At 41.6% G+C, this 22,629-nt stretch overlaps 3 protein-coding genes across 7 annotated transcripts; 2 read left to right on the forward strand and 1 right to left on the reverse strand.

The window, feature by feature from the left end:
* Positions 1-477: 477 nt before the first annotated feature.
* On the forward strand, positions 478-7,086 carry slc43a2b (solute carrier family 43 member 2b). Of its 2 annotated transcripts, XM_037269103.1 has the most exons (15): positions 478-542; positions 1,201-1,510; positions 2,305-2,599; positions 2,670-2,725; positions 2,797-2,873; positions 3,715-3,807; positions 3,874-4,007; positions 4,083-4,276; positions 4,353-4,496; positions 4,646-4,663; positions 5,106-5,238; positions 5,363-5,495; positions 5,626-5,699; positions 5,768-5,891; positions 5,962-7,086. In XM_037269103.1, exons 2-15 carry the CDS (start codon positions 1,351-1,353, stop codon positions 6,121-6,123), a joined length of 1,797 nt encoding a protein of 598 aa, XP_037124998.1. In that variant the 5' UTR covers positions 478-542; positions 1,201-1,350; the 3' UTR covers positions 6,124-7,086. The 2 variants fall into 2 exon arrangements, with proteins under 2 accessions (XP_037124998.1, XP_037125000.1); XM_037269105.1 differs by lacking the exon at positions 4,646-4,663.
* A 905-nt stretch (positions 7,087-7,991) lies between these two features.
* Positions 7,992-16,637, forward strand: p4ha2 (procollagen-proline, 2-oxoglutarate 4-dioxygenase (proline 4-hydroxylase), alpha polypeptide 2). 4 transcript variants are annotated; one of them, XM_037269106.1, is made up of 16 exons: positions 7,992-8,144; positions 10,165-10,260; positions 10,581-10,677; positions 10,951-11,102; positions 11,507-11,644; positions 11,764-12,003; positions 12,371-12,576; positions 12,732-12,908; positions 13,028-13,098; positions 13,164-13,263; positions 13,878-13,931; positions 14,326-14,385; positions 14,442-14,507; positions 14,808-14,876; positions 15,484-15,580; positions 15,908-16,637. In XM_037269106.1, the coding sequence occupies exons 2-16, from the start codon at positions 10,179-10,181 to the stop codon at positions 15,976-15,978; spliced, it is 1,680 nt and encodes a 559-aa protein (XP_037125001.1). In that variant the 5' UTR covers positions 7,992-8,144; positions 10,165-10,178; the 3' UTR covers positions 15,979-16,637. The 4 variants fall into 4 exon arrangements, with proteins under 4 accessions (XP_037125001.1, XP_037125002.1, XP_037125004.1 ...); XM_037269107.1 differs by having other exon boundaries at positions 14,326-14,349; XM_037269109.1 differs by lacking the exon at positions 14,442-14,507.
* A 704-nt stretch (positions 16,638-17,341) lies between these two features.
* Positions 17,342-22,487, reverse strand: LOC119133375 (sodium- and chloride-dependent GABA transporter 2-like). The gene is made up of 14 exons (XM_037269102.1): positions 22,099-22,487; positions 21,875-22,009; positions 21,578-21,718; positions 21,194-21,281; positions 20,882-21,014; positions 20,207-20,341; positions 20,018-20,121; positions 19,657-19,781; positions 19,110-19,222; positions 18,884-19,021; positions 18,698-18,800; positions 18,528-18,628; positions 18,002-18,172; positions 17,342-17,470 (listed from the first exon to the last, which is right to left on the reverse strand). Exons 1-14 carry the CDS (start codon positions 22,289-22,291, stop codon positions 17,351-17,353), a joined length of 1,800 nt encoding a protein of 599 aa, XP_037124997.1. The 5' UTR covers positions 22,292-22,487; the 3' UTR covers positions 17,342-17,350.
* Between the last annotated feature and the right edge of the window lie 142 nt (positions 22,488-22,629).

The following is a 22,629-nucleotide window of genomic DNA, read 5'->3' on the forward strand; positions in this document are numbered from 1 at the left end:
GATCAAACATGACTAGTTTGAGATATCTGTTGATCATTGTAACGACACACACATATCAGTAAATGTGACTGACCACTCAGCAACTCATTTCCATGTTAATCACACAAGTGCTGAAACAAATAGCAGTCAGTAGGGAACTAATTCATCAGTGCAGTATCGGTGTAGATCCTGATGAGAAAATAACACTCATCCTTATCTAAAAGAATCCATCATGTGCTAAACGGCAATTTGTCTGATTTGAATAATAATGCCCCACGTTTCACCCCTCAGAGTGTTTTTATTCTCACGATTTTCCTCCCCCAACAATTTCATCATTTGTTGAATTTTCACAAGACAAAAACAAAGTGCTTGCTGTGTCGCAAACTTCAGTATCAATCGAAATGTATAGACCCGCAGTTGTTTTTGTCGAGTTGTTTTGCACAGATAAAGACGCTCGTCGATAGAGGGCGCCCTACAACGCCTGTGTACAGTATATATAAAGACACCCTTTGTAAATTCGGCCTTTTTGACACGAGTGGTGGTGCATACAGCCTGCTGGAGGGGTAAGACATATATTTTTGAATTATGGAATGATTCAATATGATTTTAAGAGGGGTTATTTGTATTTTAGATATTTAAGAATCACTCTCCTTTTTAAGTAAATGATACTGAAACTTTAACTTACCTTTTCTTACAAATGTCCAAACAAAATAATGTTTGTTTTCTGCAGTAATTTCTTTGCCTGGGGTTCCCTTTTATGTTCTAAAGTTTACAGTAATTGCGGTTGATTGGGCCCCTGAGGACATTTATGAAGAGAGGCAGGGAGGGAGGGAGGGAATAGTGACTGAGGGGCCCTGAGGTGATGGAGTCCAGTTTGGACCAGTTTCCCCTCTTTTATTCCCAAACAACAGAACCTCATTTATTCCATTCCACTGTGGGTGCTCACTCAATAATTACAGAGAGCGGTCCAGCAAAGTTGTTTTAAATTCATAATTTGCTATCGGTCGTTATTGTACTCAATACGACTCAACTGTATTTGGTGAAAAGTTACAGTATGTTAATCGATGACGTTAGAATGCTTTACACGCATGCAGCACATTTACTTATCTCGGGCAGGGTTCAAAGTTAATTGTTGTAAAGGTTGCCCTGACTGGCCTTCACTGCCCTGCAGTGATAGGCCAACTATAAAACCTTCCCCTCCCTTCTTTTGTCTTCCCCCAGATAAAGTGATCACTGATCCTTCATCAGGAGCACCGGTCAACGAGGCGACAACAAAGTGTCTCCCTCTCTTTTCCCCTCCTTGGGACCCTCAGTCTCACTCATTTGTCCAGCTCTTTGCCACTCTGCCTGCCTATCTCCATTCCCTTAACCATGGCTCCCACGCTGGTCACAGCATTCGCCCGGCGCTGGTGGATGGCGGTGACTGCTATCATTGAGAATCTCCTCTTTTCTGCTGTGCTCCTGGGATGGGGATCGCTTCTCATTATGCTCAAGTCAGAGGGCTTCTACTCGTACCTTTGCAGCGACCAAGGTGAGTGAATGCCAGCTGGGTTAGTTCAATGTTATTGAAAAGCACCATGCAACTGTAACATGCACGCCAGGCCAATATGTTTTGTTTTTTATTTGTTTTAAAAGGCGAGCAACCAAAGGTTAATTTAGGTCCCTTGAATTCCCAATTGTAGGTCAAATATTGTCTGGTTGGTGACCAAAGTTGATTATTGGCTGGTCGGAGTCTGTTTCAGTTATCACCTTCGGAGTCTTTACAAAATTGATTTATCAGTTGCGTGACGTTCAGAAGATGCAGTTTCAAGTCAATAAGGTGATTGGAAGCGTCCCAAAAATGCCCCCAAAAAATATTTAGGCCAATTCGCAGTGAAACAAAATCTGTGGTCCACTTCTATTTCCACCCAAGTCAGCCTCTGATCTCAGTAAATATTTGGCCTTCACATCTGTATAGGTGACTTCCGGACAGATGATACAAACGTCTTATCTTGCGTGCGATAATGTAAGATGATCGCAGCACCAGCTCAGCTTTTTTATAGGCACGTGACAGATGATAAGCGAGACTGAGGAAAGCATCAGCAGCGCTTTATCAGCGGCCGTACGGAAGTTTAAAGTCTGCTGATAAGGGACCAGGAGGGAACAACAGGCTGATAGGAAAAGTGATGAAGAGTAGAAATTAGACAGTAAAAACAAATCAATGCTAATCATTAAGCGGTACTGTTAGATAAACATCTTAAATAGTTTCATGACAACTTTTTTTTTTTTAATGTTTCGAATCCACCGAGATTCACGATTGTGTTCTGTTGTACTTACATTTTTCAGGTAACAGCTCCAGCTACAACATGTCACTGGAGACGACACAAGCGCCGGACGAGTACGTCGACTATTACGATGGCTTCGAGGGGCCCGTGGTGGACCTGGGGGACGGGGTGGAGATGAAGCCCCTGGTCCCGATGGACGGGCAGCTGAGGATGAATGGCTGGTTAATCTGTAAAGAACAAGATGAGATGTTGAATCTGGCCTTCACTGTGGGCTCCTTCCTTCTCTCCGCTATCACGCTCCCGCTGGGAATCGTCATGGACAAATACGGACCTCGTAAACTGCGATTGTTGGGCAGGTGAGCGCCACATTAAAATAATCGTAAGTGACAATAGCAGATGTGAAAAAAATGTTTCTTGTCATTTCAGCACATGCTTCGGCCTGTCTTGTCTTCTCATTGCGTACGGAGCCTACCGACCAAACGGTAATCATCCGTTATTTGGTCAGTTCGCTATTTGGCAGATCAATGAAGCGTTTTACCTGTTCTCTTTACAGAACTCTCAGTCCTTATCTTTATCGCCTTGACTTTCAATGGCTTTGGTGGCATGTGCATGACCTTCACTTCCCTCACGGTAAGCTTGTGAATGGACCGTGTCATCTGTACACATGAGCAACTTCTCATGGCTGTTAACAAACAGAAAAGAAATATGCGCCACTTCCAGTCACTCCTTTTGTTGTAGTCAGCATGGCCTATTCTAGGAACTAAACATGACTCAGGGGACAGAAAGGAACAACAACATGAGATGCTTTTTAGGATTCCGAGTTCTTCAGCATTCTTTTCCCTTTTGTTCCAACCTCTGCCATCTTATAAGGAAGCACACAGTCCCAAAGTGTACCATGGTGATGGTGTTCACTCCAGAGGGGCTCTCCTCTTGTAAATCTGCCTGGACTGTATAAAGTCACAATTTCTGTACGCAATAAATTTTACTACGAGCCCCCTTTCACTTGGAATGATCTAAAAACAATAAGTATTTGGTTAATTATTACCTGACTCCACGTCAGACTGCTCCAAGTATGTATATAATCGCATGGCCTTCAAGGTCTTGGGCAACAGCCAGTAGCAATGAAGGCACCCCACGACTACTTTCTCTCTCTCCTCTCCTATCTCTTATGTAATTCAATGTCCTGCTTGTTGTTGCTCAGTCTCTTGAAACAGAAGAGCTTGTTCGGGTCTTTATTTTGGAATGTTTGCTACTCGTGTTCCTGACTTCCTTGGATGCTTTTTCCTGGGGGGGGTGGCCAAGGATAATCGGTCAACCCCCCCAAAAAGAAATTCTTTAGAGAACACTGATAAACATTCTTTATACGATCCTTGTGGAGGACTGGGGGGAAATGTGGGGGAAAAAATTGTCAGCAGCCGTGCTTCAAATTGAGCTCAAATGCTTACTATGTCAATTGTCTCCCTTTCTCCAGTTGCCAAACATGTTTGGGGACCTTCGTTCCACCTTTATCGCCCTGATGATTGGCTCCTATGCCTCCTCTGCGGTCACCTTCCCTGGTGTCAAGGTCAGAGAAAAAAACATTATTTTTATTCACTTTAGTGGAGATTATTATCACTGTCATTCTGCACAGGTGATCTATGACTTGGACATACCGTTCATTACAATTCTGGTGGTGTGGGCTGCCTGTGCTGGACTGGTGTTCCTCAACTGCTACTTCAACTGGCCCCTGGAACCCTTCCCAGGACCAGAGGATATGGATTACACGTTAGTATTGTCCAGACAGATGCAAATATGTATCAGGATGTCATTCATTCCTTCCTTCCAATCACACTTTGTCAGTGTCAAGATCAAGTTCAGCTGGCTGGGATTTGACCACAAGATCACAGGCAAACAGTTTTACCGCCAAGTGACTACGGTGGGTCGTCGTCTCAGTGTCGGCAACAGCCTGGTGCAGAAAGAGCTCCCCACCAAGGAGGGCAAACTCTGCCTCTCCACCATGGACCTAGAGTTGGACGCAAAACCTCAAGAAGAGTGTAAGAGATGCTGCCTTCGGTCGCTCACCTTTACCGTTAACTTGAATCCTAACGAGGCATCTTCTCGGTTCCACAGCCCAGTCATTTCTGAAAACTGTCACCACGCCCATTTTCCTGCTCAGTTTGTTGACCATGTCGGTGACTCAGCTGCGTCTTTTGTTCTACATGGGGGCCATGAATAGCGTCCTTGAGGTGCTCAGCGATGGTGACCTGAATACAGGTTAGCATTCCAGGAGACCAGTTTAGTTTAGTGGTATATCATTTATGAAAAAAAATGGTTGTCCCATATTGGTATTTTTTTAAATCAATGCTGGTCAAGCAATAGTTAAGATTGTAGAATAATTGTTGTTCCCAATCTTTGGTTTTCAGTGGAAAGAATGGAACTTGGTAAGATTCCAGATGATACAGTCGCCGTCCATTCAAGAACCTATCCGGTCACTGTTCTTTCAATAACTTAGCATTTCTTTAACATTTAGCTCCCCAGCACTAACAACAACACGCTGTTTCAGATCTGTGACCTCTAACATCCTGTTTTTTTTTTTTTTTTTTTGTAACTTCATTGTTTGACCTCAACTTGTTTACAGCTCAGTCCTTGAGACATCATTCAGCTTTAGTTTGAAAGCACCCATTAACCATTGCTTGTAATTATTAGCTGAACTGGCTCTCCCAACTGCACATCACATGAGCAGCTTTGCATTTATTGCACAATATTATGCAGTCGTAATAATTAACGATAGCTGCACATGAAAACATTCTGAACACCTCACAATATTTCCCCTTTAATGTTAGCCTGTCTAATATTCGGTTTTTCCACCTCTGATCGTCACAGTGAGTTTGTACTCGTCCATCTTTGGCATGCTTCAGCTGCTTTGCCTCATGACCACTCCTGTGATCGGCCAAATTATGGACTGGAAGTTGAAAGACTGTGATGACGGCGATGAACCAAAAGATCCATCCAGCAAGTGAGTTTTATTTATACAGACTATTTTTGTCGTATATAATAAAGTGAACAAAATTCTGATTCACAATTGCACATACATTTTTGTAAATTTCAAAATATGAAAATAACAAGGATATCGTCATCAGGGATGAACCAAAGAAAAAACGAAGAGATAGAAAAACCCAGAAGGTGACCAACGCCCTGAGGGCATTTGTGCTTACAAATTTCCTTTTGGTGGGCTTTGGGATCACTTGCCTGATACCCAACCTCCCCCTCCAGGTGAGCAGTGCTTTGGTTTTTCCAGATTTCTTGATCTGTATTCATATTAACATCAACTCAAAGTGGAATTACATCAACAAAGGTTTCAAGTCATCTATTTTGAATTTCCTCTGCTGCCCTCTCGTTCCAGATCGTGTCATTCGTCTTGCACACCGTGGTGAGAGGATTCATTCACTCGGCTGTTGGCGGCCTTTACGCTGCTGTGTAAGTATTACTGCGTACTACCTGAACCTAACTTGACTGCGCTAAATTCATTTGTCGTACGATTCCAGGTACCCGTCATCGCAGTTTGGCAGTCTTACGGGCATGCAGTCGCTTGTCAGTGCTGTCTTTGCTTTGCTGCAGCAGCCCCTCTTTTTGGCAATGATGGGACCCCTGGCGGGAGACCCATTCTGGGTACGTCATCACACAAATGCCTCATCCTAACATTCTGGATGTAGCTAATGCTGATGTCACCTCCTTTCAGGTCAACATTGGCCTTCTGGCCCTCAGCATGCTGGGCTTCCTGCTGCCTCTCTACTTGGTTTGCTACAGACATATGCTCCACAAAGAAAGGCATGAGAAGGAGAACAACGCCAAGATCTATATTAAAATCAATGGCGCCGACATCCCAGAAGCCTTTGTTTAAGTACTGAGAGCGGTGACAGCAGGATGGAAGAATTAGGAGATACTGTAGCCCACAGACACCAACGTGCAAACTGACCAATCCAATTTTTACACGCAATCACCCTCATATTTAAACTCTGCTGTGAAAAAGGATAAACGAAGCGGAAGAGGAAAGACTGTGAAAGGAAAGAGGCATAGGCACTCTGCATTCCCCCAATCCTCAACTTCATTTTGTCACAGTATTGCACATTATAACGCCTTCTTTTGTCCCATGAAACTGCTTCAATAATTTAATGATCAAATTTCCTTTAACGACGTTTGTGAGCGGTTATGGGGGAGGATAAGGCCCACAAAATCTGCACTGAGAAAGTTGCAATGTTACAGGAAAAAATAGATTTGCCATGACTTGTAATCTAATGAAAATAAAGTCGGAATATTACGAGAGCTTCACATTCAGAAATTGTTTTTAGCAAATATTGAATGATATTAACTACGTTTTCACATTTAATTGTAAAAATGAAAACATTATTAGGATTCTGAATTTTTCCTCAGAATATTTTGACTTTATTCTCATGCTTTTTCTACAACCATTGTTTCAAACTCTTGTGTAAGTACAGAGTTGGCCAATTTTTGTCTTAGTTATTTTTGAGTTTTCTGAGACTGAACTAATTTGAATACCATCTTGTGTTTCTATGGTCATTTTTGACTGTCGTCTACCTTTACCCACATTTAAGTGGCTTACGTTGTTTTCAAGTAGGAACAGTATTGTAGATATATGTCATGGTCTTTAAGGCTTTTTCTACAAAGGACATCAGGCAAACTGCATTATTGGTATTGCTACAAGCAAAGTAACCATTTGAATATTTATTTTGTGTCAAACTTTCTTTAGTCTAATGTTTTGTTTTTTACTTTAAGTCTACCAGATGTGCTTTTGGGGTCTTAATAAAGATACAATTGCTTTCCATATCACAAGAGTGAACTTCCATTGAGATGTAATTTAGTTTTCTCAATTATTAACCTTCACATTTATTCTTTTAAGATATATTTGATCATTTATTATTTTCCCATATTTGACATGGTTTATATGTTGCACTCATTAACTCAAAACCATCCGGCTCTAAAATGAGTCGCTAACGTTTTATGTCAATCTACAGTGACGCCTAGCGGTTAAAGTTGGTTATTGCCGAGCCCAAAGTCTTTTACGTTTAGGACCAAATAATAATAAAGCACGAGATAAATATTCTAGACCTTCAATGCACGTGATAAATATTCTGAGAAGCCCCAAAACAATCCAACGTCATGCATATCCAGCAATTGTTAAGAGATGTTCGTATTTGAAATTTGCTTGTTATGTTGTTCATAGAGAAAAAGGAAAAGGAAAAAATCTTACACGTAATCTAAACGCAGACACACATTTATAAAATATTCATAAATTGGATTGACAGTGACTTCACTTGCATATTCACACAACAGAACACAAATGTGAAAAAAAGACCGACATAAAAACTCCATCCAGAGCCGAAACCATGGTAACCCAAGATACACTGTAAACGTGACTGGCTGCATGTATCCACTACCGTAATTACCATATTATACTCAACTGGAAAAACTGAATTTCCATCTATTGTATATAAAGAAATGTTCAAATAGAATGATGTAGTATTTAATCAAACTTGATTAAATGATGATAAAACAATAAAATAGCACAAGATGTTTGCTTGTTTGTTCTCCACCCTTGCTTACTACACAAACAGTACATTATAAGAAGTGAAATCTATTCTTACATTTTTTGAGCAATGATGAAGGGGGAGCAAATGAGAGGTCGAAGATTTTACGAGGTGCAAAAAATGCATCACAGAAAAATTCCTAAACTCAACATTGTTGCGCAACGATTAGGGGTATTACGGCTGCTTCCAGGAGGTTCTGTTCTGTACGTGGCAGCAACATACTTTCGCACCCTTTTGTCGGTTCACTTCACCCTGGGGTAGAAAACTATTCACGTCGCACTCTGTGACAGCGTCTTTCAAACCCTCAAAGGCGAAGGTAAGTGCACACAGATTATTACCTCCAAATTCTCCCTCGTTTGGATTTGTGTTTGCTCAGTTTCATTGCGAACATGCTGGCATGCTTACCTAGAACTGTACAAGATCCAGCTGCAGGCTTACAAGTCTGGGAACAGGACTTCGTGTCGTAGCAAATGCCAAATAACAGATTTGTGTTTTATACTTGCCTGATCGTTTTTTTTTACATGACAAGTTGCTTTTTACAACGTAACTAATTTGCAACCTTGTTGTCATCTTCTGGTTAAAGTTTGAAGAACTTGTTTTGCACCACAGCAACGCAATAGACTTGTCAGGAGCACGGACGCCTTACCACACCCGTAATGGGAGCTCAAAAGTTGCGATTGTCATCGGATTCTTTTTCCCCCCCCCCCCAAACTCATGCGACTCAAACGAGTTGCGGCGTTAAGTTTTCCAAATCTCGACGCTACTATTGTTGTGACGTCAGAAAGGGGCGTGTCTTCGAAACAATTAAGTCATTTTTATCCTTTTTTTTCCCACCCAACCAAAACGTTTTGGTCACAATGTCGTACATTAGAAATTGTGGTAAAATTTATCAAGACAAAAAAAAGTCTTCAAATCAACGTCATTTGTCTCTTTTTAGTGAAGATGTAAATCTTCCGTCAATGCAATATACATATTTATTAGACATTGGGACCTCTTATCAATGATTCTCGGTGTTTATATTCCACTCAAAGCGTCTGGCAGGCCCTAACAAGTGTGCATGGGTATTCATCTCCACATGGATCCCCTCTCTTGATAACAAATCCATGCATGACATGTATTTATGTAAGCGCTCTGCTCACAAAAAAAGTCTTTTTTTTAAATTGTGAACATGCAAATTACATCCACAGAGAAACGGGTCTGGCTGCTTATCATAGTATGAGCAATACATGATCCATCCATTATCTGAAATGCTTACCCGATTCATTAAATGTCAACTATTAACAAGCAAGTACATTCATGTTGCCTCTCTATTATTCATCTGCTGACACCGGGACAACTTTATTACAGTTGGAAAACTATTTTTTAATTATTTTATCTGGAAAGGAAACTGTCACTTCAAACAAGTCAAAATCTCCATTACCAATTGAGGTTTTATGCACTTTTTTTTTTTGCAAGCTTTAGCCAATGTCTAAATAGTCTCATGTCACAGTGACACGTTGTTTTACTTAACTTAACTAATCACATCACTTTTCTTCCCAGCTGAATAAAACAAGATCCTCTGGAAGAAAAAAAAAGTCCTCCTTCCTTCCCAAACACACATTGCATCCATCTTGCAGATTGTGTTCTCAGAGCCGAGTTTCATGGGATTATCTTTTAATTCCATAGCTAAACACACAAAATAGCAAAGCGAAGAAAAGCTTTATCTTTGATAGCACACTTCCAAAAATACAGCTGCTCGGCATTTCCTCTCATCACTTCTTATATCCTGCTCCGTTCCGACATCTGTCCTAAAAGCCACGTTAGAATCAGGGTTTAAAAGACCACAGAAATCTTTTCAGTAATGTCTGTTGTTGGAGTGAAACAAGTAGTTTGGATCTAAAATGCATGTTGGATTTGAAAGCAAATTGAAAGCAAGCACAGCTGGAAACAGAACAGCAATAGCAAAAAGAATACACTTAGTTCGGGGTAACATGAACTAATCTCCTCATAAACAAAGCTACTCTTGTAGATTCTATAAATGTGAAATAATCTTGTGCCCGAGCATGCTCTGCTTTTATTGCCCGGGCAAGTCTGCCCTGCCCACTGAGCAAACCATCCACAAAGCACCATGCATGAATAACCAATGCTTAATCTTTTTGGAAAACAATTGGCAAGTTTTTCTGGAAACAGCTCAATATTCACAAGGGCTTCAAATACACCTCAAAACGATGTGACTGCTAGTTTAATGCTAACAAATTGGAATCCAATGAGTTGAACAGCATACAAAAATAAGTATATAAATGTTGCATATAAATGTATTTTTCAATGCGAATACTAAAAATGCTTTTTTTTTGTAGGATCGGGATTCAAAATGAGGTCATTGCTGTGTCTTGTCTCCTACGTTCTGCTATTCTGCTTCTGGAGAACGCAAGCAGAAATCTTCACCTCCATTAGTGGGTTCAGAAATCACACAGTGACACTAAAACTCGCCATCACTTTCCCTTCTTGCTTGCTCACTTTCAATATGACGCTTACAAGCTCAAACCAAAGCGCTTTGTCATTCCCCTTTTTGACATGAGCAGTGAATTTATCATGGTTGAACAATCCCATGTCCACTTCTCTGCACCAGGATAAAAGTTGTGCACAATGAATGGACGCCTGCAGATGTTTATGACGCATGCCACGTCGCCTCAAATGATGATGGCCATTGGCTGCTCTTTGTCATGGGAGTCAGTCCAAGCTTGAAACATGTGCGTGTTCTCCATGTCTGCAGGCCAGATGACGGACCTCTTGTACACAGAGAAAGAGCTTGTCCACTCCCTCCGAGAGTACATAAAAGCAGAGGAGTCCAAACTGGCTGAGGTCAAAAGGTACGCACACAAGTCATTAATCCTTGTAAAGAGAACTCAGCCGTGATGGTTATGATGATGAGCTGCCAGTGGCAGGTCAGGGCATGGTGGGGAAAACTGGAATTTAGGTCATTCATTCTGCTGCATTTTTCTGCTGATAACTGACACATCTGTTTGGTTAAAAAAAACATCTCTGCATATCATAAATATCCGCTGTGTTTGTGTTTTCAATTAACAGTTGATGTGTTTGACTGTAAAGCCTTAAATAGCGTTAGTATTTCTCTCTGGATTTAGCTGGGCCAAGAAACTGGATGACCTGACCAGAATGTCGACATCCGACCCGGAAGCCTATCTGGCTCACCCGGTGAATGCCTACAAGCTCATGAAGAGACTCAACACCGAATGGTCTCACCTGGAGAGCCTGGTTCTGCAGAACCCCTCCGATGGTAAGGAATTGCATGTTTTGGAGCAAACGTTTCACTGAAAGTGAAAGTGATGTTTTCATTCGAGGCTACCTGGAGCTCAAGCATGTGCGTTTCTACTTGATTCACCATATGGTAGAAAATGAAATGGATTGGAAGCTCCGCGATAACAATCCGTTTCCCAGATGAGCCGAGGAAACAGAACCAAAGTAGTTACATGACAGCTGCAGCTGTTGCTTTTTTGACACTTTGCCCGTGTTTGCCGTGTTTATGGCTGCATCTGTGTCAGACAGATAAACCAAGGAAAAGTCGGACTTTTTTTGTAATCACAATAGCAATGAAATAATATTCTTTAATAAATGCTGTTGCTCAATTTACCGCATTCCAATGCAGAACTCGAGATGTTTTCTCTCTGCTTTTTTTTCCAGGGTTTATTTCCAACATGACCATGCACAAACAGTATTTTCCTGACGAGGAAGATGAGAAGGGTGCAGCCAAGGCACTAATGCGTCTTCAAGACACTTACCAGCTTGATTCCGAGGACTTTTCCAAAGGAAGACTTCCAGGTAATTATGAAGCGTGGAGTGGAAAAGACCATTTTTTTCCGGAGCTTTAAAGAATCTGTAAAGAGAGAAATGGGCAATATCACAGATATGAGATCTCACCCGTTTGATTGTTGTCCTAGGCATGCACTCCAGCGCCCTTCTGACCGTGGACGATTGTTTTGACATGGGCAGGACGGCTTATAACGAGGGCGACTATTACCACGCCGTGCTGTGGGTGCAACAGGCCTTGAAGCAGTTGGACGCCGGGGAAGACGCTGTGGTTTCCAAGTCATCTATTTTGGACTACCTCAGCTATTCCGTTTACCAAATGGGAGACCTGCCTCGTGCCGTCGAGCTCACGCGCAGGCTGGTGGCCATAGGTAAGAAAAAAAATTCAGAAGGCAGCCTAGATCTAGAAAACAGATCTATTTCATGGGGACTGTTGTGTTGAAAACCTTTCCTCTTATTATTTTGCAGTCCTGAGTATGCGGGAGTGTTTTTGCTTCCTCTATAATTAGGTTTTGGGCAGAGTAAAACGACAGGGTGTGCCGCACCCTAGGTATGAGCTTTCGGTTTAAACGGGTTAATTTAAGCCCATTGTCCGAGTCTGCGGTGACAACTGTCAGAAACCTTTCATGACAAAATGTGTGGTTCTTAGTAGATGGCAGATGTTAACTCAGCTGTATTAATTGTAATTCATGTAGCATGTGGACCACATTGACAAATTCCATTCCCTTGTGCCCACAGATCCTAGCCACCAGAGGGCAGGAGGAAACTTACGTTATTTTGAGAAGCTGCTCCTCAAAGAGCAGAATGAGCAGCAGAAGGAGGAGCAGAGCAGCCAGCCTACTTCAGAGGAGCCCATCCATCTGGGAACCTACGTCAGACCCTCAGACCACTTGCCAGAGAGAGATGCCTACGAGGCTCTATGCAGAGGGGAAAGAGACGGAATGGTGAGTCGGGTTGAGAAAACACACACATGCAACGTCCTTCGTTTTTAAATGGGGCGGGATTTTTCATTTACTGAAAAGGTCACAACAAAATATACTAGCATTGACACACACCACATTTATTGATCGCTTTCTTTTGATGTTAAAAATGTCACCAGACGGAAGCGAGGCGCAGCCGTTTGTTCTGCCGCTACCAGGATGGAAACAAGAATCCTCGCCTGCTACTGAAGCCCATGATGGAGGAGGACGAGTGGGACAGCCCACACATTGTACGCTACTTGGAAGCCCTTTCCGACTATGAAATTGAGAAGATTAAAGAGATGGCCAAACCCAGGGTGAGACACGACATTGATATTGGGGGGGAAAAAACAAAAAAAAAAAACAATCTGGTTTGAAATATTTGTTTGAAAGCCAGATAAATGTACTGAACTTTGTGTTATTCTTTTTTTTTAAGCTTGCCAGAGCTACAGTCCGAGACCCCAAAACAGGAGTGTTGACCACCGCCCACTACAGAGTATCAAAAAGGTGATTCAAACAAGCTTAAGCGTCTTTGATCTTTCCTACTAAATACACTTTTCACATTTAATCAGTGCCTGGTTAGAAGAAGAAGATGGTCCGGTCATTGCCAGAGTCAATCAGCGAATACAGGACATCACAGGACTAACAGTGGACACAGCAGAGTTATTACAGGTAATGTTCAAACATAGAAATACTGCACAATCATCCATCCATCCATTTTCTGAACCGCTTAGTCCCCCGGGGGTCGCGGGTGTGCTGGAGCCTATCCCAGCCGTCATCGGGCAGTAGGCGGGGGACACCCTGAACCAGTTGCCAGCCAATCGCAGGGCACACAGCGACAAACAACCATTTGCACTCGCACTCACACCTAGGGACAATTTGGAGTCTTCAATCGGCCTACCAAGCATGTTTTTGGGATGTGGGAGGAAACCGGAGTGCCCGGAGAAAACCCACGCGGGCCCGGGGAGAACATGCAAACTCCACACAAATACCTTTATCCAGTCAATTATTATATGCAGAAATAAAGCATCTTTATATGAAGTTTAATAATACTGCTTACTAACAAACTAACCTTCATATCACGCTAGCACAAGTTGATGTGACTTCACACATGGGCAAACAAACAAACGTTCACACTTGTGCAAAATAATATTAATAACAGTATTATTTACATACAAGAACAAATGTTTGCTAAAAAGGAGCATATTGTAAAAATAAGCCATATCTAATATGCAGTGTTCATTGTTTTTTAAATGTATAAGTCATCTCTTTTAATGGCTGACCAGGTTGCTAACTACGGCGTTGGAGGACAGTACGAGCCCCATTTTGACTTCTCCAGGGTGAGTTTGCATTCATAGTGTGTGTGTGTGTGTGTGTGTGTTGAAACTGAACACCATGAGTAATTGTTTGTACTTCATATGGCGTCTGTTATGTCCATCACGCATGATGTTGCTGTGAGCTGTGCTTTGTGCAGCTGTTTGGAAGTGTGCGTGCAATGATGAATAAGATTTTGCATAAATCACAACCGGTCATGTCAGGACAACCTGCAACATAAATAAGAACCTGATTTGAATTGGTGCACCACACCTGAATTGTATGCAATTCCGCATTTTTTTTCTTGACTCATAACAATTACATTCGTTAAAGCCTTAATTGCATTTGGGCGTAGTCGCTAGCCTTTTCGGTGGGCTCCTGATTGAAGCCTTGCGCTAAAGTTATAAACATCTGTTGCAGCGTCCTTTTGACGGCAACCTCAAGGTGGATGGAAATAGGCTTGCCACCTTCCTAAATTACGTAAGTAACAGTGTTGTCTTCATTGTGTATTTTACACTTGAATTTTATTTTTGTAGAAAGATGAGCCAGATGCCTTCAAAAGATTAGGCACTGGAAATCGCGTGGCAACTTTTTTGAGCTATGTAAGTACGTGCATCCAGTCGCCGCTATTTGAGAGGCAAGTTTTATTTTATTTTGAAAAAAATTGTTTTCAATTGAGTCCTACCGATTATAGCTCACATTAATGCATTTGTTTGTTTTACTTAAATGTGGCATGTGAACACAGTCGTGGAGACTTTTAATTTCAACTGCAGCTGGTGTTCAGAGTTCATTGAAAATTCAAATGAATGCCTGAACTGTTTTTATGATATCTTTTTGGGGCATTTATTTATGTTTCTATTCATATATGGACACAAAAGTATATCTTTTTGTTTTCCCTCCAGATGAGCGACGTTGAAGCAGGAGGTGCCACAGTCTTCCCTGACTTTGGGGCTGTTATCCAGCCCAGAAAGGTAATCAATTAATAAACTATGGCGTTCAATCAGCACTTCATTGATGAAGGACAAAATGTCATATGCAAGCCCGGCCTACTCACTTGTTAATGGCCCAAAGTCAGATTAACATTTACGAAGGAATTTAGTTGATCACTATAAGGATTATAAATGTATTTGCAAATATGCAACAATACCACAATTGCTGCTCTGTATTAAATATAAATTACATTTTGAAAGAAATAATTTTTAGCGCCAGTTCTGTAATGTTGAGTCCCATAGTGCTTACAGTAACTCTAGATAGAGCCGAAGGCTGAAGAATGATATCTAAGAAATATGCTGATAGATTCATCCCAGAGCTCTGCTTGCATTGTACAGACATTTGGAAAAAAAAACCATCTTATTTGGCAGGAATATTTGGACATCTTCAGTTGCCTCACTTGACTCGGAAACATTGTGCTGTTTTATGCTCTTCTAGTGCGGCAAAGAACAATAGATTCCAATCTATGACTGTTGACTTCCCACACATTCATGTTTAAATCTGTGATCCTTCTCTCACATCTGTTTTTCGTTGCAAGAATGCTGAATGCTCTCATTGTTTTTTGACTATGGTCTAATTGCATCACAGGGGACAGCAGTATTCTGGTATAACCTTTTCAAAAGTGGGGAAGGGGACTACAGGACCAGACATGCAGCCTGTCCTGTTTTAGTAGGAAGTAAATGGGGTGAGTCGAGATTTACCCAATGTATGCCACACAAAAAAAATGATGGAAAAAGAAAAAAAAAATAATGGAAACTTACTCTTGGCCATCAGCGACTCCTATTCTTTCACGTGTCCAAGTTTGATCACTGTGGACACATTTTGTTACATTACTGCATAGATCCTTCAGCCAAGAACATTATCTAATGTCTCTTGGGTATTAGCACCTGGAATGTAAAGTTTGAAATTAAAACGGTTTCAAATGATAAGCCTGTTATTTCCAAACTTTGAACGGAGGTGTGTAGACATTTTACTTAAAAAAAAAAAAAGTATCCTACTTTTGTCGTTGCAGTGTCCAACAAATGGATTCATGAGCGAGGGCAGGAATTTCTGAGACCCTGTGGCCTAACAGAAGTGGATTGATCATTGACCCCCCCCACCACCACCATATATTCTGCAAACACACGTCACAAAGTTCTTAAACATAACCATGGTGCATCTTTTTTTTCCACGTCAACTAATGCTTTCAATGAGGATCTGTAAAGTTCTTGCATTGGTAATTCTTAGCCCAACTATTGAATTATTTGAATAGTGTTAAACTTGTGTGAACAAGTCTTAAGCACACCTTGCCATCAGGACTGCCAGTCGACTAACACCTTAGGAACGGATGACAAATAGAATCTTATCCATAAAAACGGCTCATGAATGCCAATCGAGCAGACTTTTATTGGAACAATAACAACCTGACGGGAATTTTTTTTTTTATTCCTGTACGAGTACTCGGGAAAGGTTGAATGAAGGCAAGTGGACTTGATGGAATGTCCCATGTTCTTGTGATGCAAATAAAGCGCTTGTCGACCATGCCTGGAGAACACAAACAGAGGGAATCCACATGAAAGTTTCAGAACTGAGGAAGAATCTGCAAGAAACAGGACCACCACTTGCCTCGATTCAACCTTTCTCTGCTTTGTCCCAAGAGATGCTTTATTTATAGTGTTTAAATTATTACACCAGATTCTGTACTTTTTCTAGCAGACGGCCATCAGAAAAAACAATAAATGGTCTTTTATTTTCAAATGTTATGTCTGGCTTTACTTTATTAGCGTGCAAACATTTTTCAGATGGTCTTTTCATTTTGATTTGTTGTGATCAAGTCAGCCTTGTTCTTTATCGTTACTTTATATGTACAGTACTACACTACAGGTCAATGTACAAAACATGTCTTAATACATTCAAGCACAGAGCAAAACACTCATGGCTTTTTTTTATTTTTTTGCAAACGGGTGATATTTTTCTGCGGTTTGCCCTGCCTTGCCAATGCTGACACATCCCCAGAGAGTTGTTTTTTTTTTTTTAAATTTTTATTAAAAACGATTTTTTTTTAACAAAAGAGAGTGCCAGAGAGGGGGAAATATTCCTTTAAAAAAAGAAAAAAATGGCAACATTTAGACAAAGCCTCAGCATGTACATTTTTTTTCCTCAGCAAAAATAGAAAGTCATCTCACAACACAAATATTACTTTTATAAAACAGAACCTTAAGACCAATTCAGTATGAAAATATCCAGGTTTGTTGTGTAGTCCAGCAGAGAACAAAGTAAAAATAAAATGCTACCATACATACAAGCACACTGTAGGCAGGGCTTATCTTGTAAGGCGCATTCATTACAAAAGAAGACACTATTATTATTTCCTGACACTCTTGCCCCTTTGTAATGTTCTTGCAACGGGCTCACACTAAAGTGAAATGTCACGTACTTGCTTTTTGTAGTTCACTTAGTTTTTTTGCGTACTCGGTCACTTAACTTCCACTTCACCAGACAAAGATTTGAGTTCAGTTACTGGAGCGACGACTTTGTCTCTCAGCTGGGGAAGACGTTTCAGGTCATCTTCAGGAAGGCATAGCATCAGGAATCGCTGAGGGCAGACGAGATTGAACAGAATGACTCTACTGTCCGCAACATGTGGAGTTATTTTTTGGAGTCAATTTATCATGATGGAATTTGATATAAGGGTGGTGGATGGAAAATTTATCTTACACTGGGTGTACATTAATCATATTGGGTGGGAAGACAAAGCAATACGGGATGGTCTGTATAAATAGACTGCCATGAAGTTAAAAAAAAAAAAAGAAAAGGAAGCATTTTTCTCCGAAAACAGATGCCTGGAAGTTATGTACGTACGTGATCACACATGAATTATTGGATAGTATTGGGTTGGTTGGTTTCCAAAGAATGTCGTTTGGAAAATCTAGTATTGCTGAGGCTATGACTGGCTGCCAAGTTGTACTTAAACAAACCTCAACATGCATCTGGTTCATATGAGGCTAACATGACTGATGCTTGAGTGCTTTGACGTCAGGTCCATATGAGGCTACCGTGACCGATGCTCCAGTGCTTTAACGGAAACAATCTTTTTGATCCTTCTATGCTTGCATATTTATCTCACCTGACGAAGGGTGCCCTCTCCATTTAGGAGCTTGTAGAGCACGAACAGAGGTATGAGGCTCAGGGAGATGGTGGCCAAGAACCAGCCCAGGATGTTGGCCCAAAGTGGATAAACATAAGTGTGACTGAACTTCAAGGGAGAAAATCGGACTATGGAGAAGACAAAGGTGCCCTGCGGTGAGAGAAGACATTGGATGAATGCAGCAAATATGATATGAACTTTGTTTATGTATATTCATTTCATCCTTTCTTTTTTTTATATCCTCTTTGTGTTTGGAGAGCGCTGGAGCCAATTCCTGCTGACTGAGCTAAAGGCAGACGACAACATGCACTGGTCGCCCAACAAGGGAAAATGGCGTTTTCATTTGTCTGGTATTTTTGTAAATAGTTAGAAAATGGCATTTGCGGCGTTGTGCAGGGGAGGCACACAAACTAAATGGCGTGAGCATAAACTGCCTGGACCGAGTCCATACAGGAAAAGTACAAAATGTTGAATGAACAAAAAGGGAGCCTGACTTGATACTTACAAAACATAAACATGGAGTGAAGTAGCACCAGCAGAGTTTCATGAGCGGAGAAGGACGATAGCCAATCATATCTGTGATGTTCCCGTAGAAACGCTCTGCCCCTGTGAGGTAAAGCGGGAGGCATTTAGACTTTGTTTTGTCTTTTTTTTTTTTCTTTTCATAATGCGTACCATAGACCCAAGCAATGCTGACAGACTGGCAGACGGAGAGCAGGAGCAGGGTGGTCCCACTGCAGACGTAGAAATCCACCAGCTGGAGCAGGTACATCCCTCCCTAGAAGCACAGCAATAATAAAAACAATGACATTGTATTAAATATTAATCATGAATCAAATGTCACCTATGGCTTTTACAAACCTCCGTCACCAGAGAAAGTCCCAGCAGAAAGGACACGGTGCAGATGGCCAGAAGAACCAGCTCACGTCTGTAGCCTTGACGTAGGTAAGACGGGTAGAGATCCACCAGTGATGTCATCAGACATTCCAGACCGACAAACTGATTGGGAGGCGGAAGCAGCCAAAATGGTCTGTTGAAACTCGACTGGGCGCTTGCTTGCTTACTTGTTCATAAAGTTAAAGCTTACCTGACTATCCAAGCCGAGTAGAATGATCATGAGGAAGAAACACACGGCCCACACCTGCGGCACGGGCATCATGGCCACAGCACGGGGATAAACAATAAAGGCCAGTCCTGGACCTAAACACATACGTTTCAAAATTTACTCTGATCCAAAAGTATCTTATTTAGGATTTACATTGGAAGCTGTGTGAAAATTCAGAACCCAGATTTGTTTCTCGCCTCTTCGGACCGTTACGTCGACCTTACATCACACTGATTTGGCAGCTTTACAGACTTTCCAAAGCATTGTGAAATCATTTAAATTCCACGCCAACCTAGGGAGTCTCGAGTGACATCTGTCAATTTAATTATTTCATCATTTCTATTTCGTCAAGGCTTTTCTTTGAAATAGATTTGCAAAAAATGTCAATTGGCGGCATGTTTTGCATTGTCATCAGGGAGTTGAGTAAATTGAAGCTCCTATTTTGTTTTTCATGGCAGGTAACACCAATCTGATATCTGCGCTTTCAAGAGCAAAATAGAAGAGTGGAACAAATGGCATCATCACTTGCCTGATTCTGCCACCTCTGCAATACCGACGCCTTGCTCGTAGGTCATGAATCCCAAGACGGAGAAAATGGCAAAACCTGCCACAACACTGGTGGCGCTGTTCAGTAAACACAGGTAGAAGCAATCCCTAAAAAACAAACACACCCATTTATATTAAATAAATGACCAAGGGACAGTACAGAACTGCGCCTCGTTTTTGTTGCCAATCAAATTTAAATCCTGAACAAGCACGATGGAGTCGCTGTGGACTCTTAAATGCAAGTTGACATCCAGATGGTCTGGATTTCTGACTTCCCTGAAATGAGAATTCATTTGTTCCTGGTGTCCAACACCTTCAAATACGTTTTGGGCATGCGTGCGTACTTGTAACAGTTGTTGTTGTAAGTATTGTAACTGCCAAGCGAGGTCAGGAACCCGAGGCCGATGGCATAAGAGAAGAAGATCTGAGTGCCGGCATCCAACCACACCTGAAAACACGGAAAATGTCACACTGAAAATGCCGATAAGTGATGAGCCAACTCGCCAAACAAAAAATACACACTTGGTTCTTACCTGTGGATCTGATAAGCGCGATACGTCAGGGTAGATGTAGAAAATAATTCCCTCCATTGCCCCTGGTAACGTCACACCACGTATGAGTAAAATAAGCAACATAGCGTAGGGGAAAGTAGCTGTGAAGTAGGCTGCCTGGTTGAAAGGAAGCAAGACACAATTTAAGACTTAGTATTAGTTTGCTGTATTTAGACTTCGAGCGCTAATAAGCATCTGAATTAAATACAGCCCTTGTGTTTAGATACATACGTAATATTTATTTATATCCATTTACATATTATAGCAAAGGTGTGCACATAGTTGCCTTCCCATAGTGGGCGTTTTTTTTCCAAATGTTTTGTTATAATAAGAAGAAGAAAAATAAATAATAATAATTTGATTTGTTGGGTGCCTTTCAAAATTCTCAAGGTCGCCAATTGATTTTATTTACCAGGATAAGAAAATATTGTAGTGCGGTTCCACATTTCCAGCACTCTGATATCACTGACAATTCTTCTCCTATTGGATGTGCCGTCTGACATCACCACTTCAGAGGCAAACATTTCATCGTGCATCACAACTGTGCAGCACACACATAATGAGTGGGCGTGTTGACAGTATGCCATGCCAAACTAAGTACAGTGTGAAAAGGTCTTTAAAGCATTTTGGCTTTTTAGGCAATCATTTATTTCGAACCTTCCCTGTGGATTTGATCCCCTTCCAAATGCAAAAGTAGCAGATGACCCATGCCAGGATGAGACACAAGACCAGCTCCCACCTCAAGCTTCCCACCTCCTCAATCCCACGGGAGATCTTCAGCACTCTGCGCCTGAGGAGAGCATACGTATGGAGCCATGGTGGCAATGGCGATGGCACAACAACATGATTCGTGAGCGGGAGCAATGCAACTGTACAGGATGAAGGTGGGGTGAAAGCAGGAAAAAAGAGGTGGGGGAAGAATAAAAATGGAGTCAGGGGGAGACAAAATAGTCGACTGGGCGGGCTTACTCCCAAAATTCTACAACAGGCAGTGTGATGTTCTCCCTGTGTGTCACGCCGAGGCTCAGATTTGCAATGCTGATGTCCACGCATGAGTCTACAAGGCAAGGACATGTGCGACAAATCAAGCAAAAAACTCTTTTTCCATGCCAAGCATACGCAGATAATGTGCAATATTCTTGGCTGAATAAATATTGCAAAACATTGTATGACCCTTTCGCAATCACAGAATTCGAAACTATGTGAGGCTAACATTTTGTTTCAAGTGAATCCAACATATGAAGCACTCTGCACTTGGAAAGTTCTCTCAATACAAATGATCTACAAAATACTTGAAAGTTAATCCCTACACACGATTTTTTTCCCCCTGTCTCGTTCCTACAGGGAACCAACCTGTGTTCCAGTCGTTTCCACATGTGGCCCAAGGCAACTCGGCATTAAAGGAGGAGAACAGATAAAAAAACGCCCAAGCGATAATCGTAATGTAGGAGGTGGCGCCGAATGCAATGATAAGGTGACTCGCATAGCCGATGCCTGCAAGGTAAAAGACAGAAAAAGCAACCATGTAAGTATTGCCATCGTAAATCGACTGCGCAATTGGTGCGTAATTACGCACCAATTGCGCGTCTCAACAGTATTCTCCAAATGACTCAAATGTTAACTAAAATGAAGATGAATGGGAATAGGCACCTTGAAAAAGTGGGCAAACCTTTTTCCAACACGTTATACCACCCTGGTTGGTGTACTGTCCCATAGCGGTCTCAAGGAAGAACAAGGGGATCCCGCAAAAGACCATGAACAAAATATACGGGATGAAAAACACACCTACAGAGAAATCAAATATTAGAACCACCAAAGACGGCAAAAGTGACAAATACATTGTCAGGAAAAAAAAAAAAAAAGCCCCATCTCACCTCCACCGTTTTTGTAACACAGATAAGGAAATCTCCAAACGTTCCCCGGTCCAATGATTGCACCCATCACCGTGAGAATAAACTCGGCTTTCGTGCTCCAGTAGCCCCGTTCCTCCGTTTCTTTCAGCTTCTTTTGCCCTCCGTTGGTCACAAAAACGGCACAATTGTCACCATCTTTCTCCTTTGAGAGCATTTTTACAACCAAAGGCGAAGATCAATTCAAAGGAATGCGTTTTGCGCGTCCAAACTGCACTGAAAACAAAACAGGAGCGAGCCTTGTCAAGTGGGAATACCCTGAGCAGATACAGTAAGATTATCGCACTTGCTTCTCAGTAGACAAAGGTGCTCTGAGGCGCTGGCTATTTATGCAAGTCTATGAGTGCTGGAGGAGGACTGGGTTGCACCTTTGGGATGACCCAGGGATTCCTTCTCTATTGATCCCAGAAAAACACGAACGAGTTGATTGGTCATGGCTGTTACTGCTCAGGGAGGAACAGAAAAAGAAGCAGCATATTGGGTACAATGCTTATT

Source organism: Syngnathus acus, chromosome 14, assembly GCF_901709675.1.
Source record: "Syngnathus acus chromosome 14, fSynAcu1.2, whole genome shotgun sequence".
In the NCBI taxonomy this organism is placed as follows: Eukaryota; Metazoa; Chordata; class Actinopteri; order Syngnathiformes; family Syngnathidae; genus Syngnathus; species Syngnathus acus.

Bases quoted from the DNA above. Each gene is read 5' to 3' on its own strand.
- slc43a2b (XM_037269103.1), top strand. From the start codon at position 1,351: ATGGCTCCCACGCTGGTCACAGCATTCGCCCGGCGCTGGTGGATGGCG. The intron at 2,874-3,714 runs GTAAGCTTGTGA...CCCTTTCTCCAG, and splicing joins TGACCTTCACTTCCCTCACG to TTGCCAAACATGTTTGGGGA. The intron at 5,700-5,767 runs GTAAGTATTACT...GTACGATTCCAG, and splicing joins GGCGGCCTTTACGCTGCTGT to GTACCCGTCATCGCAGTTTG.
- p4ha2 (XM_037269106.1), top strand. From the start codon at position 10,179: ATGAGGTCATTGCTGTGTCTTGTCTCCTACGTTCTGCTATTCTGCTTC. The intron at 11,645-11,763 runs GTAATTATGAAG...TTGTTGTCCTAG, and splicing joins TTCCAAAGGAAGACTTCCAG to GCATGCACTCCAGCGCCCTT. The intron at 12,577-12,731 runs GTGAGTCGGGTT...AAATGTCACCAG, and splicing joins GAGGGGAAAGAGACGGAATG to ACGGAAGCGAGGCGCAGCCG.
- LOC119133375 (XM_037269102.1), bottom strand. From the start codon at position 22,291: ATGCTCTCAAAGGAGAAAGATGGTGACAATTGTGCCGTTTTTGTGACC. The intron at 21,282-21,577 runs GTTGGTTCCCTG...CTTGCCTTGTAG, and splicing joins TGGAAACGACTGGAACACAG to ACTCATGCGTGGACATCAGC. The intron at 18,801-18,883 runs GTTTGTAAAAGC...CTGTGCTTCTAG, and splicing joins GACTTTCTCTGGTGACGGAG to GGAGGGATGTACCTGCTCCA.